Here is a 17,479-nt window from a genome sequence, read left to right on the forward strand (position 1 = left end):
TGAATGTTCAATGGACCAGGCACGCGTCGCAGTCTCCAAGAGCGCATCAATTAACCGCCAATGTAGGCTTGTGCTGGTCATGTCCAAAAAATACAATACAATAAAATAAAGAATAAAAATAGCCAAGTGTTGTCTTAGTGTGAACTCATGGTTCATTAGACTGATAATCATGACACACATTCAATGAATTGCAGGCCAAACTTGCTGATAAATTATTAGTTAACCTGAAAGACAAGTCTTTCACAAAAGACAATTGCAAGGGTAGGCTACAGATGATCAGAGTCCTCATTTTCTGTTTGACAGTGCTGACCATGAGGTGTGCTTTATTCCTCCTTAGCTGTTGATTTAGACCCTGTCTTTAATATTTTGTAATAAATTGGAGAATTACAGTCTCCATCTAACACTAACATTTAAATTCTGTATGAACTTTTTAGTGCGGAATGAGTGAGCAGCCTCACACTGATGCTGCAGCAGCAGATCGAGTCTATTTGTTTATCTATGCGTATAGTCGCTTTTATGGCATGCGAGTTTAACTGAAGAATGTTAAATATTAGAAACTAAAATCACTGCTGAGTTAAAAATATTTTAGATTTCTGTATGAATGCAGCAAGAGTCAACGCGATTGTTGCACTTGGCTAATGATTTAAAGTTTATTTAAAGATGAATCTTAATGCATATATAATAATTCCTTATGTTTCTGAGTATAGTCTCTCAAATCTGATTATTCTCCGGTTCAAATACATCGTGGTTTCTACAACAATCTTGAAAAAAAAAGAAAAAATGTACAGTGCTGTACAGTGTCAGCACTATTCTTTAGAACTAATCAACAGAGCTTGCTCTGGAAACTTAAAAGAAGCAATGGGTTTTACGTTTTACGCATGAACGTTTAATATTAAGTATTCATAAAGACGTTTTAAAGTATGTTAACAATGATTCATATGATATAGGTCAGTTAAGATAGAATTCTAGTTAAAAGTATGATGGTGATTTGAAATCCTCTTCGCTCAGAGGTTTGCTGTCTCATTTGTCTTTATGAGCAAATACAATATTACCAGACAAATATGAATATGAAAGCTCCTTGAGCAGTAAAATGCCAAGGCTCTTATTTTTTGGCGAGCTCCTCTATTCGTTTATAAGCCACTTAACATTTAGACATTTTACAAATGCACTTTTTAGAGTGAGGGTCTTTTTATTAGCCTATTGTGATGCATGCTTTCATATACTAATCAATTATCTAAATATACGTATTGCTTGCTAATGTCATTTATTCACATTAGATGAATGAAAAATGTAAGTTTATAATCAGGTGATGAGATTTAATCAAAAAAACATAAATTATGATTTGTGTTTAATAATCTAATTCATCCTCAAAACAATCACTTCTGAAGATATAGGGAAATGTTAGAAAACTAACAGTACACAACATTACTTTGTAAAGCTTATGCGTCAATGAACATTGTGGATTAAATCATATACTGTTTATTTCACCTGAAAAACATGCAAACGCGGCAGACAGATATAATAAAGCCCAAATAAAGTAAGCTTCCCAAGCCAAAACCAACGCTGCTGGCAAACAGCTGTTGACATGCAATATTGCATAGACTTACTATACTGCTACGTAATTCGTGTTGTTTGGAACTTAAACCCAAATGAGTGCATGTGGAATGGATGGGCGGACATGCGGAGTTTCGCAAAGCTGCGCGTCTCTCTCAGCATCACGCTGATACTGCAGACCAGATTTCTTTGTCTGTGCAAGCGTAGTCGTTTTAATTCGTTGAGTTTAAAAGTTCAAACATAATAGTAAATTGACTAAAATCATTGGTGAGTCATTTTAACTTTAAGCTAGCCTATCAATGGAGCAAGAGTCTTCGAAATGATCGCACATATCTTTCTTCTGCAGACTAATGTTGATGCAGAAACAAATCTTGGTGACACTTTACAATAATGTTCATTAGTTAATATTAGTTAACTACATAAATTAACATGAACTAATAATGAACAATACTTATTGCTACAGCATTTATGAGGCTATTCTTAGTTGATGTTAATTTCAGCATTTACTAATGCATTATTAATAACGCGTTGTGTTTGTTATCATTAATGCACTGTAAACTAACATGAACAATGAACGACTGTATGTTCATTAACTAACATTAACAAAGGTTAATAAACAGTGTAATACATTTATTTTTCATTGTTCGTTCATGTTAGTTAATACATTAAATATAATGTTAACAAATGACACCTTATTGTAAAGTGTTACCCAAATCTTAATGCTTATATCACAGTTCTTTATATTTCTGATTAGGTATATTCTATCAAACCTGCTTCTATTTCAAACACTTTAAAAACATATAAAATTGTAAAAATCTCGTATAATGTCTACAAACAACGTCAAAACAACAGTGCAAACGTAGCTATTTCAAAAGTGTTTGCAACCGTCAAAACCCAGAAAAAAGCTGAAAGATGAGCATTGCGCGTCTATCAGCCAAACAATTAGGCTACATCCAGATGAATCTCAACCCAAATATCGCAAAAGCCATCAATAATATATCCAGCACAAACAACATTCAGTCTTAATTCAAATACCCAAGCTAAAAGCCAAGCCATGAATGTACATCTGGTGATGGAACTTCTCACACAAAGACTTGTTTTTCCCCTAGGATGATTAGCCTGTGGTGCACGTATTTGTGACGTAGCAGTACGTGAAAAGCTTCCCCGTTTTAATATTGTGAGTGAGAACTGCATCTGCACAGTCTATTAGATGGACGGTAGATGTAAGGAGTGCATGTTTCAAGCGCGTCTTCTTAAACTAGGATATATGATTTTAGCAACCTCCTCAGCCCCAAAAGAAAATAGCAGGGACAAAGGCGCGTTTTTTGAAAATGTGCGCACGGGGCCCTTAGGGTCCCCGCTCGCGCTAGGCACGAGAACGGCACGAGCCATGGGGACAAAAGGCCAGATGGCTGTGCAATTATAATGAATTATATACGAAATGGCTGAATTTTACATTATGGATCATATTTAAAATCTGATTTTTAAATATAGGAGTAGCCTAGGCTATATGTTTTATAGTTCAATGATACGAATAACTGCTAAATTGTACATGTTGTGTTCTTAAAAAATTGCATTGTTCAGTTCTAGCGCTAGACACTTACATGAGTTTGATAGCATGGCGAGCTCAGAAAGGGCGGACACCCTCCACGCCCACAAAACGCGTGCCTCCTCTTCATTCGAGATCAGGCTTTCTGAGTAAATGGGCGCTCAATACAAGTGCACGACTGAGCTTTAACAACACGCTTGCATCCAGAGGCTTCAGCACAACCTGTATAATGTTTTCGTATTTGACAGCAGGTACGTTACAGCACGGGTAAGCGTTTTCATCCTCAATTCAATGACAGTTTTTTTTAATAAGAGAGAAAACTAGCTCAGAAAGGGCGGACACCCTCCACGCCCACAAAACGCGTGCCCCCTCTTCATTCGAGATCAGGCTTTCTGAGTAAATGGGCGCTCAATACAAGTGCACGACTGAGCTTTAACAACACGCTTGCATCCAGAGGCTTCAGCACAACCTGTATAATGTTTTCGTATTTGACAGCAGGTACGTTACAGCACGGGTAAGCGTTTTCATCCTCAATTCAATGACAGTTTTTTTTAATAAGAGAGAAAACTTGCTAATACGCTACTGCAGTACTTTAACCTTTGTTTCAGTTTTCAGATTGTTGTCATTTGACTATAAAATGCTTTGTCTGATAACCTAAAATGTGTTTCACGAGTAGCATCTTAATGAACTGATTTTAGTAAAAATGTTTAATTTGACTGAGTTTCTCTGGCGTAATCTTCCGGTCTCATGAAAATGCGTATAAATAGTACGCCAAATAAAAACAGAAAATCGTGGTATTGATATGCAAAATTGACTCTGGCGTGCATATGATACGCACGTGTTTTGCGTGCATATAATTCGCAGTTTTCGCGTGCATATGATACACATATACCCCACAACCCCAATCCTACCCATTTCGTATTATATGCACGCCAAAGTCGATGTCTGCGTACGCCAAATCAAAACATAAACTCGTGCTAGTGATACGCACTTTCATGAGATCGGGTTGTTTAGAAGCCACAGTGTCCAACGACTGTAAATACTAAACTGATTAATGTAAATTGTTTGTATATAATGTACATAATACCATGAACGTTTAATAGAAACGTATGGACAGATTTCAATGATCCTTCTAATCTCAAATCGTAGCCAAAATTATAGGATAATTATAATCTCTTTGTCATAAACACATCACCATTGTTGTCTTGTGTGACTATTGTCTTGTGAGATCATGACATTCTCATCTACTCAATCTAAAAAGTATTATATATAGTTATGCTTTACTTTGAAAACATTTAATATTCCAACACATTACTCGCGGAGTCGCGGATCGATTTAAACGTTACTGAACAATGTTGCATGCATGTGATGTTATCAGGATCAAGTATTTTAATCTTTGATTATTACAGTGTTAAACATCATAAAATATTCTACATTTTTTTCAAAATTAGTTATGTTAGCGTGTAATAAGTATTAGTTATTTTAAGCAAAAAACAATTTGCTATCTAGTTTCAATGTAAGACTTAAAATTCTGCATGTAAAACTGTCTTTATAACCTTGCTGCCTTTAAGAGTTTAAAGCCATGTAAAACTGGTCTTTCTGTGTTTTGAAGAGACCACCTCTAATTTATGCATGGTCATAGAAGTCAGAAGCATTCTATTTGTATCTTTGGATTTTAATTGAATTACCAGGACACTGTTAAGAATTTACTGTATAAAAGTGCTCTTTTAGTTTCTTTTAAAACGAAAGCATTCCTGTTTTGGGGGCTGTAGTCACGTGGGAAGCATTTCCATAAAGCATCCTAAACTTAGGGAAATTTTATTGGCTGTTTCCCAATAGAAACCATAACTTAAGTAATGCTATAACTTCTGGGTGTTTAAGTGCATCGTTTGTGGCCCGCAGGACAAAAAAAAAACCGCACAGATCTAAACTAGGGATGCACGATATTATCGGACCGATATCGGAATGGCCGATAATGGCTTAAAATGTAAGTATCGGAATCGGCCCGATATGAAAAATTATGATTAGATCATGTCAGCAGTGTGGTCATTCTTGAAGCAAACTTTTGCCTTAATGATGATTAGATGATCACTGTTTTGGATAGCTGCATTTAATTTGAGAAAACATGTACAAGATGATGATGCATTTGGTGTGTGATACAGTCAACAGTCACTAGCGCGTGCAGTAGCAGCAGCAGCGGCGGCAACCTCCCCCGGGTCCTAATGCCCGTCAAGTAAGGCGTTGTATTTACATAGGGGGCGATGTTGGCCTACTTGTAACTAAATGAAAGTAAAATACACAAATATCACTAAGAAACTTGTGTTTCTGAATAAATAAAGCACAATAATGTCATAAAATCATGAGTATGTTTTAATGCAAAGATCAGAAGCTATAGCTTACATGATTAAAATAAATCACAAACATGACGCTTGTAAATTAAATAATTTTATATACAGATTTATTCATTAATGTGTAATATGTTTTTTTTAAACGAATCATGAGCTCTAAAATATTTTTAAAAAAATTACAACTCTTGCCTTAGACCAGTGGTTCCCAACCCTAGTCCTGGAGGTGCCCCAACACTGCACATTTTGCATATCTTCTTTCTCTGACACACCAATTTCAGCTCTATGAGCTGATGACCTGAATCAGGTGTGTTTGATTAAGGAGACATGCAAAATGGTCAGTGTTGGGGCGCCTCCAGGACCAGGTTTGGGAACCACTGCCTTAGACCATCTACAAATGTTAAATCTTAAAATAATATTTTAAGGTTGCCACTGCATCTTTCTGAAAAAAAAAGTGCAGCGATTGATATATAGCTGATTTATAATTATTTTCAAAGCGTTCAATGTACTGTCATTATAAAAGAACTTCATTATTATTTAATTCTAACAAATTAAAAATAATTATTTTTAAAATTTCTGCACAGGAGAGACGTTCTCGTAGCTTCGTAAAATTATGGTTGAACCCCTGATGTCACATGGACCGTTTTAGCGATGTCCTTGCTATGTTTCTGTGCCTTGATCATGGTAGTACCCTTGCTGTCTATGGAGGGTCAGAGAGCTCTCAGATTTCATCAAAAAATATCTTAATTTGTGTTCCGAAGATGAACGAAGGTCTTACGGGTTTGGAAAATTTCTGTATCCCTAATCTAAACTTAATTAAGTTATGACGCGTAACTTTTTGCAATGTAACTACATTATTTTTGTAACATCAAAATACATTTATTAATATTGTATTTACGTTAATTTAAATTAATAATTTATAACAATACCTACCTGTAACAATATGAACAGTTAAATAAAGCATACACATAAAGTATACACCGAATTTGGGATAGGCCTATTATCAATAGCACGATTTTCTGTTTGTATTTGGCGTGCTATTTATATGCAAAATTGACTTTGGCAAACGCACGTGTTTGACGTGCATATGATACGCAGTTTTCGCGTACATATAAGCATCTACTCCACACCCCTAATCCTACCCATTGCATATCATATGCACACTAATTTCTGCATATAAATAGTGCACCAAATAGAAACATAACATCGTGTTATTGATACGCACTTTCATGAGATCAGATTGGATTGTTTGATTGCAGACAACAGTAAATGAAATTCATGGTTAAATCATGGTTAATTTTCGTAAATGCTGTGCAATCAAACACAGTAAACCTTTTTAGTAATTGTCTGTCATTTGTCAGAATCAGTCACAGGAATTCAGTCAGTGTTCCCTGACCACGGGACTTCCACTGACCATTTAGGTAAGTAAATGTGTGTGTGCTGGGTTTAGATGTAGGGTTAGGGGATAGAATAGATAGAATATAGGCCTATAGTTTATACTAGATTAAAAAAATCATTATGTCAATGGAAAGTCCCCATAAAACATGGAAACCCAACATGTGTGTGTACTTGTTTAACCTACATTGTGAGAATCAAATGTCCCCACAAAGGTCAACCCGATCTCATGAAAGTGCGTATCAATAGCACGAGTTTATGCTTCGATTTGGCGCACTGTTTATACACAGAAATTGACTTTGGCGTGCATATAATATGCAATTGGTAGGATTAGGGTTGTGGGGTAGATGCGTATCATATGTACGCGAAAACTGCTTATTATATGCACGCCAAACATGTGCGTATCATATGCACGCCAAAGTACATTTTTGCGTAGCAATACCACGATTTTCTGTTTTTATATGGCATACTATTTATACGCATTTTAATGAGACCGGGCTCCAAAGGTAGTGAATCATGAGCATTTTGATATTGTGGTGCCATTTTGTCGGATCCCATACGGAAAACAGCTTATACATCATATGCAAGGGACATGCAAACATGCAGAAAGCTTTCTGTGAAGGGTGGGGATAGGGGATAGAGAATATGATTAGCTTAGTATAAAAAACATTACGCATATGGAAAATCAGCCTAATGATATAAAAACATGTGTGTGTTTGTTTGTTTGTTTGTGTGTGTGTGTGTGTGTGTATGTGAACAGAGAATGCGAAATAAAGGTACTTTAACACCTGGTTTCTGAGTCTTCATTAAGACCATAAACACACATGCACACGAAATAAAGCGATTTTGCATTCCTCTGTGTTGTCTTATTTCATTTAGATCTGAATATCTGCTTCCTTGTGTCCTTGAGATATAATATTTTGCTGTAACATTAATCTTAATCTTTGCATCAACGAAGTTGTGGTCTGTTGTTGTTCTCAATGCTCTGTCACATGTCAGCCAGATAACATCATGTGGTGAATGCAGAATTAAATGAATATTACTTAAGGAAAAATACACCAATGATTTATGAAAGCCAGGCTAGGTTGCTCCTTGAGGTAACTATCATATAGCCTAATATAAATACAATAACTTGTATTATAGCTATATACAGTACATATAAACCTGTTCGACTACTATCCAAACAGTGATAAAATAGATGAATAAAGAAGGTCATATGTGTACATATAAACACAGACACAAACTCTTGGCTGAACCGGCGCTAATGAATAGCACGCGCAGGGGTGGCAGATGGGCTCAGCCCGCAATGTGTGAAGGAACGGCAGATAAACAACCTGCGCAGGAATTTTGAGATGGAGCAGAAAATCGCACTACCAAAATATACTTTAGGCTGCATAATAATAAAAAATAAAATATCATTAATAACCATATATATATATATATATATATATATATATATATATAGCCTGTATATGGTTTAATAAACCATCATCATCACGCGCTAACAATTTGCATCAATGTTAAAATAAAAGGAAAGAAAGAAAGAAAGAAAGTGTTCAGTGCATGCAGGAGAAGTTGCATGCATTGCATAGCTTTTCAATTATTAGTTGTCATGAAATAGTCTAGTAGGTCTATCCTTCATAAAAATAAACTTGGTAATCAGAGTGTGGTTTATGTGATGCATGTTAATGTGTGTCAAAGTGCAGATTGCGCATACCAAAGTGCACTGTCTGATTTTCCCACTCTTTGTGGATGAGGTTAAACAATATCTGGGAACAGTCCCATGCGGGTTTGGCAGCAGATGGCCACTACAATGGAGTTTCGGTTGGCCTAATTGGAGGGAAATTTGAATAACTGTCACACGCTCGACGCGTGCAGTTTATACGACACTTTTTCCAGGCTCCCACGCTCTCTTCCTTTCAGGGAATGACCGTTAGATTATCTGTCTGAATTGCACTTGGTAGCCTACTTTCACATGAGGAATTTGTGAGGAATTTGAATATATCCGTTAGACAAAGATGAGACAAAGCTAATTTAACTGTTGGCGTGACCTAGATAGGCTATTTGATAAGCCACACAAAGATGTTGACAACATGATGTTAAATCATAAATGAAAGTGAACGCGGGTCACAGAAACACCCCATTTAAAATATGCATTCGAAAATAATTGTGACAAGTTAATATGCCTATGCCTAAACTATCTAACAGAGTATACACAGAAAAATGTTAACATAGCCTAAATGTGTTTATATCACTGATTTTACAGACCAAAATATTATCACAATAAATAAAGGTAAATCAGTCAGAAATAGATTCTTAAACTTTTGCAGGTTACAATTTGTGTACAATATTCTGAGTTAGAAAGTTGATATAGACGATAAATCATAGTTAATATACGAAAAAAATAATTATAAAGCATTTGTATGATTAAATGCTTTTCAAATATTTGAATTTGAAATCCGATAGACTATAGTAAAAGCAACATATATCTGAAAAAAAACAAAAACAACAACAACATATATCTGAGCTTTTTAACGATGTAAAACAACAAATGTGACAAAAGTAACAGGATTATGATATGTGTTTTGGACTATTTGTAAACACTGCTCGACAATACACGATCAGTCAGCCAAAGATAAGCTGTCCTGTGAGACCTGTCCCGCACAGCCCCTGAGGGATTATCCATTAATAAGCCTGGCTCGTGCTTCTCGGTATAAAATAGATGAGGATGGCACGCGTCAGGCACGCGACTGACGCCACATGGGAGATGTCAGCATAAATCACGCGCCAGCTCCAGCAATTTCTGTTGCGCATATGGAGTCACTGGGTGTTGCGTGTCGGTTACATAAAAAGAAGGCTAGAACGTTAAAAGTACGTAAAAGTTCTTTCTATTCCCCCCCCCCCTTAATTTCCTAAAAGCAAAATCTAAGTATAATATCGGAAGTTAACTAGCTTCAGGTCACTCGTACATCCACTGGGGCAAATTAGATTGTCTCCCGTTTTCAGAGTTTAAAACAAGGAACACCAAGTAAACGTTATAAATACGTTTTTGTAGGGCATATAAATAGAAACGTTTGCCATTTGCTAATTTAGCTGTCATAGCACAGAAAAAGAAAGAAAGAAAGAAAGAAAGAAAGAACAGGGCCAACCTGGGACAACAAGCCCTCCAAGGTAAACATGTCCCAGAATGAATAATGCATTTTTACAGAATGTATAAATTACGTTTTATATAATTCGTATTAATGTATTTATTACATTTACATTTAGGCATTTACCCGACGCTTTTATCCAAAGCTTACAAATGAGGACAACAGAAGCGATCAAAACAACAAAAGAGCAACAATATGCAAGTGCTATGACAAGTCTCGGTTAGAAAGGATGAAGTGTTTGTTTTTTTTAAAAAACAAACAAAAAGAAAACGAGTAGATAGGATAGAAATAGAATAGAGAGTGCTAGTGTTAGAGGGTCAAGTATAGATGGCTAAAGACTCAGCTGCTCGGAAGAAAAGGTTCTTTCGATTTTTAAAATGTTCTTCAAAATGGTTCATTCAAGAACTGTTCACGGAAAGCTGGTTCTTCTATGGCATCACTGCAAAAACACCTTTTTGGAGCCTTTATTTTGAAGAGTGCACATATAAAGTAGGGTACAGTGGGTGCTCTGTGGAAAATGTATTTTGGATGATATAGCTAGGCTATATCCTACTTTTATGTAAACTTGGAGTAAAAATGGTCACCTAATGTGAATACTTTTGATATATTAGCAAGAAAATAAATAAATAAATAAATAAATAAAGGAAAGAAAGGAAGAAAGAAACGACACTAATTTGAGCAAAGGGTGTACGATTTCTGGTTACTTTCAGTGAATATTGTCTTTTTATGACATATACAGTACTCTTGTAACCACACTGTATATTTTGGAGCTATGCAATATTAGTACATGCATATTTAATGAAAACAAACGGTCCCACTTTATAGGCGGCCTTAAATACTATGTACTTACATCCCAAAATAAGTACAATGTACCAATGTAATTGTGGTTATATTGTATTGCAAAACACTTTTGCTGCTATTGAGGTGGGAGACGGGTGGTTAGGGACAGGTTTGGTGGTATGTGTAGGTTAAGGTGTACGGGATGGGTCAACAGTATAATTATAAATGCAAGTACAAAAATCAATTACAGATGCAATTACATGCAGGTATTTAAAAATATATATATAAGTACAATGTAAAAATATCTATATACACAATAAGTGCATCTTATCAAATGATTAATTTAAATGTAAGTACACAGTATAGTTAAGGCCACCTAATATAAAGTGGGAGCAAACATACAAATCTACAAAAATAATTAACTTAATCACAAGTTAAAAATCACAGTACAAGTGTTTGTCTAAAAAAAAAAAAATTCAATTATTCCCATGAACATAGTATAAATTTGCAACATACTATTATATGCAACATTATTATTTATATTATTATTATTTTCATAATTTCATGCAATTAGACATGTATCAAGATATTTTTCTGTGCGTAGTCTAAATCAGGCATTTACATGAGTGCTGTGGTGGTGTTTAATGTTATTTAGTGATTAGCTGTGTGCCTCCCTATAGCTCTGGGCCTGTTGCACTCAGTCCCGCCTTTACCCTCATTAACAACGACCCTGCTGTCATGCTTAATTTGGCTTTTAAAATCATTGAGCTTACCTGACAAAACATAAATAAACCAGTCTATTGGAAACATTGAAAGACGCCCATCAATGTATGCTCAGCTCCACCAGCACCATAAGAAGAAATCTCATCTCATTAGTAGCAGATCCTTATAACACTCATTTAACCTTCAGTCAGAGAATGTACTCAACAGCGTTTCCGAGGTCTTATTAAGAGTGTGACTTCAGTTTAGCCGCTTGACCCGTGCCGTGGATAATACCGTCCTGCTGGAGTCAAGAGTGTGATTCATGCAGCGAGTATAATTATGGAATGAAGCCAGTGTGTGTGTTTAGTGCTAAGAGCCGACAGTTCTATCATGCAAAACAATGAGAGGAAAAGATTTCAGTGGAATGAGATAGAAGTGCCACAGTGTCTTTATCCAATTGCTGTTTTCAGGAAAGTGTGGTCTCATATGCCTTCCGTAAGCATCACAAGCTAAAAAGCAGTTTTGAGTTTTCACAACTGAGTTTGAATCATGTTTACGGAGATTATACATCTTCCAGGCACTTAACCTGACTCAACTTCAAACCTCATTATAATTTCTTAGTGTACTTTAAGTAACTGAAATGACTCATGACTGTGTTTCTTAACATACATTAACATACAGTGCACTTTGTTAAAATGTCATATTTTGATGTGTTGACTAACATACTAAAGCAAATGTAAAATATTTGATTACAGTTTTAACTGTATTGTATTATTCAATATTACATTTTAGGGTATTCTATTTTAAATGAACTGAATAGCAACTTTGTCTTTACAAATGTGTAATCACAAACATATTTAAATAAATGAGATACAAGTTTCAATAGAATACCATTAAAAGGTATTTTAGTCACCATACATGCTTGTCAGTACATTTGGCAGCACGCATTAACCATATTTCAAAGACAGCAGTAGTGATTATGAAATTACATATAAAAATGAACTACTCAAGTGGGTCAAAAAAGGACTCAACTTCAACTAATTGCATTTCAAATTAACATAATCTAAAACCTAAACTACAATAAACTATTTTAAGTTCATTGCAAATAGCATGTAATTAAATGTCCAAAACATGCAGTTTGCACTTAATAATTCTGCAATGTATATTATTTCTGTAATAAATATTAAAAAGTATTTTTGTTAAAGTATGCTAAAGTGTATCTCTTTTTCACAACGGTGACCTTGTCTCTTTTCCTTAAAAAGTAAGTAGAATAACAAGACGTACTTGCTTGTCTTTGAAAAATGAAAACACAGATTAAATTCATGACGATACATATAACTGTTGTTTTGCATTCTTGTATGTGATAACATGTGTTTTGTATAGTCGGGATTACCATGAACTACAAATTAAGGACATTTTAAGTTTAAAAACCTTTTTAAAAACTAAAAAAAAAAAAACTAGAAATCTCAGGGGAAGATTACTGTATTGTATTGTAAGGTTAAATAAAATTGTCACTACATTCAAATTTTCACTAAATTATTTCACTAAGTCTCTGCGTAGTTATTCAGGGTGTAAACCGTAAAATAAGACCAGCCTGCTTGTGTTAGTACGTTTATTTGGAGACAGTCATGAGAGTCATGTTGTGTTGATAGCTAGTTCATACTGTATATCATTCTCAGTAGGTGAAACATATTTTCTGTTTGAAATATAGTGGATTTGTCATAAATCTTTAATTAGTTGAAGCAGGATCTGAAGCCTGAAGTAAGGTTTCAAAAAGCACTTAATCCTTTATCTTTTAGTAGTCCTGATTCGAATGTATGAACCTTTGTCTTTTGGTATTATAATGAAATATTATATATATTCTGCATATTTGCTAGAATTTTGTTTTGATCATTTTTTTTTATTTGATTAAAATGAAATTAAATATACGTGTAAAAGTAACATTAATATTGTTCTAGGTCTAGTGGTACACCTCACCTCATCATTTCAAAAAAGTGTTTGTCGTAATGAACAAGTAACTAGAGCTCCTGCTGTTGTCCTTTTTTCCTTCTGTGCACATGCAGTAGTGGAAGTTATCTCTGCTATCAGTGGGGAGCGCGACGTCTACAGCAGGGCTTCACGTTACATTATTGTGTTTCATACCTGCACTGCAAGTTGAATGACTACAAAAAACATTGGCCAGTTAAATAGGATCCAGCAGAGACTCGGCGGCATATGTACTGAAAATGATTCAAATTTTGTCTCATACTGTATAAATAAATCTGTTAAAATGCACCCATGTTCCCTGTCAGTGCTTTATAGCATGTAGCATGCACATTGTTGCCCTTGAAAAATGTAGAAATGTACCGATATTTCTGTATTCCAGCCGCTTGCGAGTTATTGTATGATATAGTTTAAATATGTGTTATTTATTATGTTCTGTGTTGTTTACAGGATAAAGACAGTTCAGGGGCCACTGTCCTGCACCTGGCTTCTCGCTTCAATCATCATGAGATCATTGATTGGCTGCTGAAAAGTGGGGAAGGGGATCCTACTGTTGCCACGGATACGGGGGCGTTGCCTGTTCATTATGCTGCAGCTAAAGGGGACTTACCATCGCTCAGGCTGCTATTGGAACACAGCCCACAGTAAGATCATACAGTGCAGACAGTTTGTTTAACCAAAGTATCGGGAACTTGTTTTACATTTTTTCAACTTTTTTAATCATTCAAATACTTTCCTAACCATGTCACAACCATACAGGACTCGTGAATGTTAAGATCTTTATATTAGTGTTCTTAAACGATCCTTAGGTGTAAGTTTTGGATGTGGAATAACAGCGTTTTTCTAGGTGTATCCTAATTTGCATACTTTTTTCACAATTCTATGCCACTTTATTATAAATAGTGTGATTATTGTGTTCACACTGAAAACTCCAAAAAGTAAAAGTGCTCTTCAAATGCCTAGATGTTGCATGTGCAGGAAAAAAAAAAAAAACAGTGGAAAGAGTGTGGAATGTTGGACACTTCATTTGCTTTAAACGTACTGGAGGGCTAGACAGTAGAGTACATAGTGCATAGAATAAGTACATAGTATATAGTAAGTCATTTGGGTCACAACTTTTGTTGTTTTGTTGTTTTCTGTTTCCTACAAAAAAAAACTCTTTTTATTAGAATCTGTGTGGACTGTGTGACAAAGATTGATTTACATTATTAATGACTGGCAACAAGCATTTCACTTTCGTTATATTAACACACATGGTTTCACTTAATTTTGATGGTCCCTTTAACACATTCTGTTGACTATAAGTAATGTTGCACCTACATATCTACTGACTCTCATTTAGACTTGTGCCGGTATTCGGTAATGCGATATATCACGGTAATGAATATGTACGATATTGTTATCGTGGGCACTTCTAAATACCGTGAATAATTATATATTACAAATTATTCAGAAATTTGAATGCATTTTAAGAATACTTTTCCCATAAACTGGTCAAAATGCACAACACCGCTGTATGCTGCGTGAAAAACCCATGCCCACTCTGATGTAAACAAGCACCGGACCAGAAGCACATGGCGGAACATGTGAGAGACGCTCTGGATGAACAGAGGTATTACAAGTTTTAATGTTCAAACAGATTCTGATATTTTTTGTAAGCTTAAGGCCAATTAATTGATTACAATAAAGGACAGTGCCTTATGAATCTATCTAATAGATTCATGTTAACATTTTTATTTATTCTAAACCAATTTAACAGCAGCATCAGAAAGATTTTTACTTTTTTAAGAAGCAGAAAATGTGAGTTGTGCATGTTCGTGCAAAACATAGTGAGGTGTGTGGTTGCCAGGGTGTTACTAGAGTGTTCTGGGTGGTTGCTAGGTGGTTACTTGCTGGTCCAAGTAAAAAGAGTCCATCCACTAAGCCTCTATGATATTCTGGTCTCTAGACATGGCTCTGGTTTCCTGCAATGGCATTAAATGAGAATTATTTTTGCTCATTTAATCGTCTAACATCGTCCATTTAGGTGTTTACCTAAATATAAGCTTTTGTGTGCATATTTATAAGCAATGCTTATAAAAAAGCATTGCTTGTATATGCACAGTGTTTACTGCTTAGTAAACACTAATAAACACTAATTACAGCATATCCAACATCCACAGCAACAATGTAGCAACATCTTTATATGAAAAATTATTAAGTCCTTCAGGAAGAGCTCTTGGCTTCAAAAGCCATAAAGAGGATAATGATTTTAAAAGACAGATATGATTACACCTTATTTCCTGCTGTATATGAGGACTGTCATGTTTATTGCCAGACAATCTGCACTGGAGCCTGCTGCCAAGAACAATGTCCACTATCATAAAAAACAGCATCAGTCAGCTATTACTGCTGGATGTATTTGTGGTGGTACAAATTATTCTGTCTATATTGTAGAGAGAAAATGTAGATGCATTAAACAGTTTGAGTGAGTGCCACCAAGTGATAGTTTTCAGCAGATCACATGACAAAAAGCATGAATCTTGCTTGGTCAGCATTGTGATGGAAAAAAGGTTAAATGTTTGTGATGGTCTGAACACATGCATTGACAGCAGATGATTTAAAATTTAATTGAATTAAACAAATTAAATTGTTTTAAAGAAAGAAATGTTTTGAAGAAACTTTAACATCCATAGAATCTTTCCAGTGTTGTGGATGTTAAAGTTTCTTCATGGAATAATAGATGCCAATAAGGAACTTTTATTTCTAGGAGTGGACTCATTAAACAAAGCAAAACTCTCAGGAAAAATGTGAAAAAAATGTTTTGTACCTTCAGAGGTATAACAGCTTGTCAATAGGGCAGTACCATTAAAGGGACATACAGTGCATCCGGAAATTATTCACAGCGCTTCACTTTTTCCACATTTTGTTATGTTACAGCCTTATTCCAAAATGGATTAAATTCATTATTTTCCTCAAAATTCTACAAACAATACCCCGTAATGACAACGTGAAAGAAGTTTTTGAAATCTTTGCAAATTTATAAAAAAATAAAAAAATAAAATCACATGTACATAAGTATTCACAGCCTTTGCTCAGTACTTTGTTGAAGCACCCTTGGGACCAATTACAGCCTCAAGTCTTGGAGTATGATGCTACAAGCTTGGCACACCTATTTTTGGGCAGTTCCACCCATTCTTCTTTGCAGAACCTCTCAAGCTCCATCAGGTTTAATGGGCAGCATCAGTGCACAGCCCTTTTCAGATCTCTCCAGAGATGTTCAATCGGGTTCAAGTCTGGGCTCTGGCTTGGGCCACTCAAGGACATTCACAGAGTTGTCCCACTGCTTTGTTGTCTTGGCTGTCTGCTTAGGGTTGTTGTCCTGTTGGAAGATGAACCTTCGCCCCAGTCCAGAGAGCTCTGGAGCAGGTTTTCATCAAGGATGTCTCTGTACATTGCTGCATTCATCTTTCCCTCGATCCTGACTAGTCTCCCAGATCCTGCCGCTGAAAAACATCCCCACAGCATGATGCTGCCACCACCACCATGCTTCACTGTAGGGATGGTATTTGGCAGGTGATGAGCGGTGCCTGGTTTCCTCCAGACATGACGCTTGACATTCAGGCCAAAGAGTTCAATCTTTGTTTCATCAGACCAGAGAATTTTGTTTCTCATGGTCGGAGATTCCTTCAGGTGCCTTTTGGCAAACTCCAGGTGGGCTGTCATGTGCCTTTTACTGAGGAGTGGCTTCCGTCTGGCCACTCTACCATACAGGCCTGATTGGTGGAGTTCTGCAGAGATGGTTGTTCTTCTGGAAGGTTCTCCTCTCTCCACCGAGAAATGCTGGAGCTCTGTCAGAATGACCATTGAGTTCTTGGTCACCTCCCTAACTAAGGCCCTTCTCCCCTGATCGAGATCTACAGACAATTCCTTGGACTTCATGGCTTGGTTTGTGCTCTGACATGCACTGTTAACTGTGGGAGCTTATATAGACAGGTGTGTGCCTTTCCAAATCATGTCCAATCAACTGCATGTAACACAGG

At 35.9% G+C, this 17,479-nt stretch overlaps 1 protein-coding gene across 1 annotated transcript in view; it reads left to right on the forward strand.

Annotated features, from left to right (window-relative positions):
• The first annotated feature begins 13,751 nt into the window (after positions 1-13,751).
• The window catches only part of LOC107748975 (espin-like), a 70,659-nt gene continuing 66,931 nt past the window's right edge, over positions 13,752-17,479 (forward strand). The window contains exons 1-2 of the mRNA XM_016564014.1: positions 13,752-13,760; positions 13,908-14,101. Of these exons, the coding sequence (XP_016419500.1) occupies positions 13,752-13,760; positions 13,908-14,101 (203 nt within the window). The remainder of the gene's footprint in view (positions 13,761-13,907; positions 14,102-17,479) is intronic.

Source organism: Sinocyclocheilus rhinocerous, unplaced genomic scaffold, assembly GCF_001515625.1.
Source record: "Sinocyclocheilus rhinocerous isolate Xijiao unplaced genomic scaffold, SAMN03320098_v1.1 scaffold470, whole genome shotgun sequence".
In the NCBI taxonomy this organism is placed as follows: Eukaryota; Metazoa; Chordata; class Actinopteri; order Cypriniformes; family Cyprinidae; genus Sinocyclocheilus; species Sinocyclocheilus rhinocerous.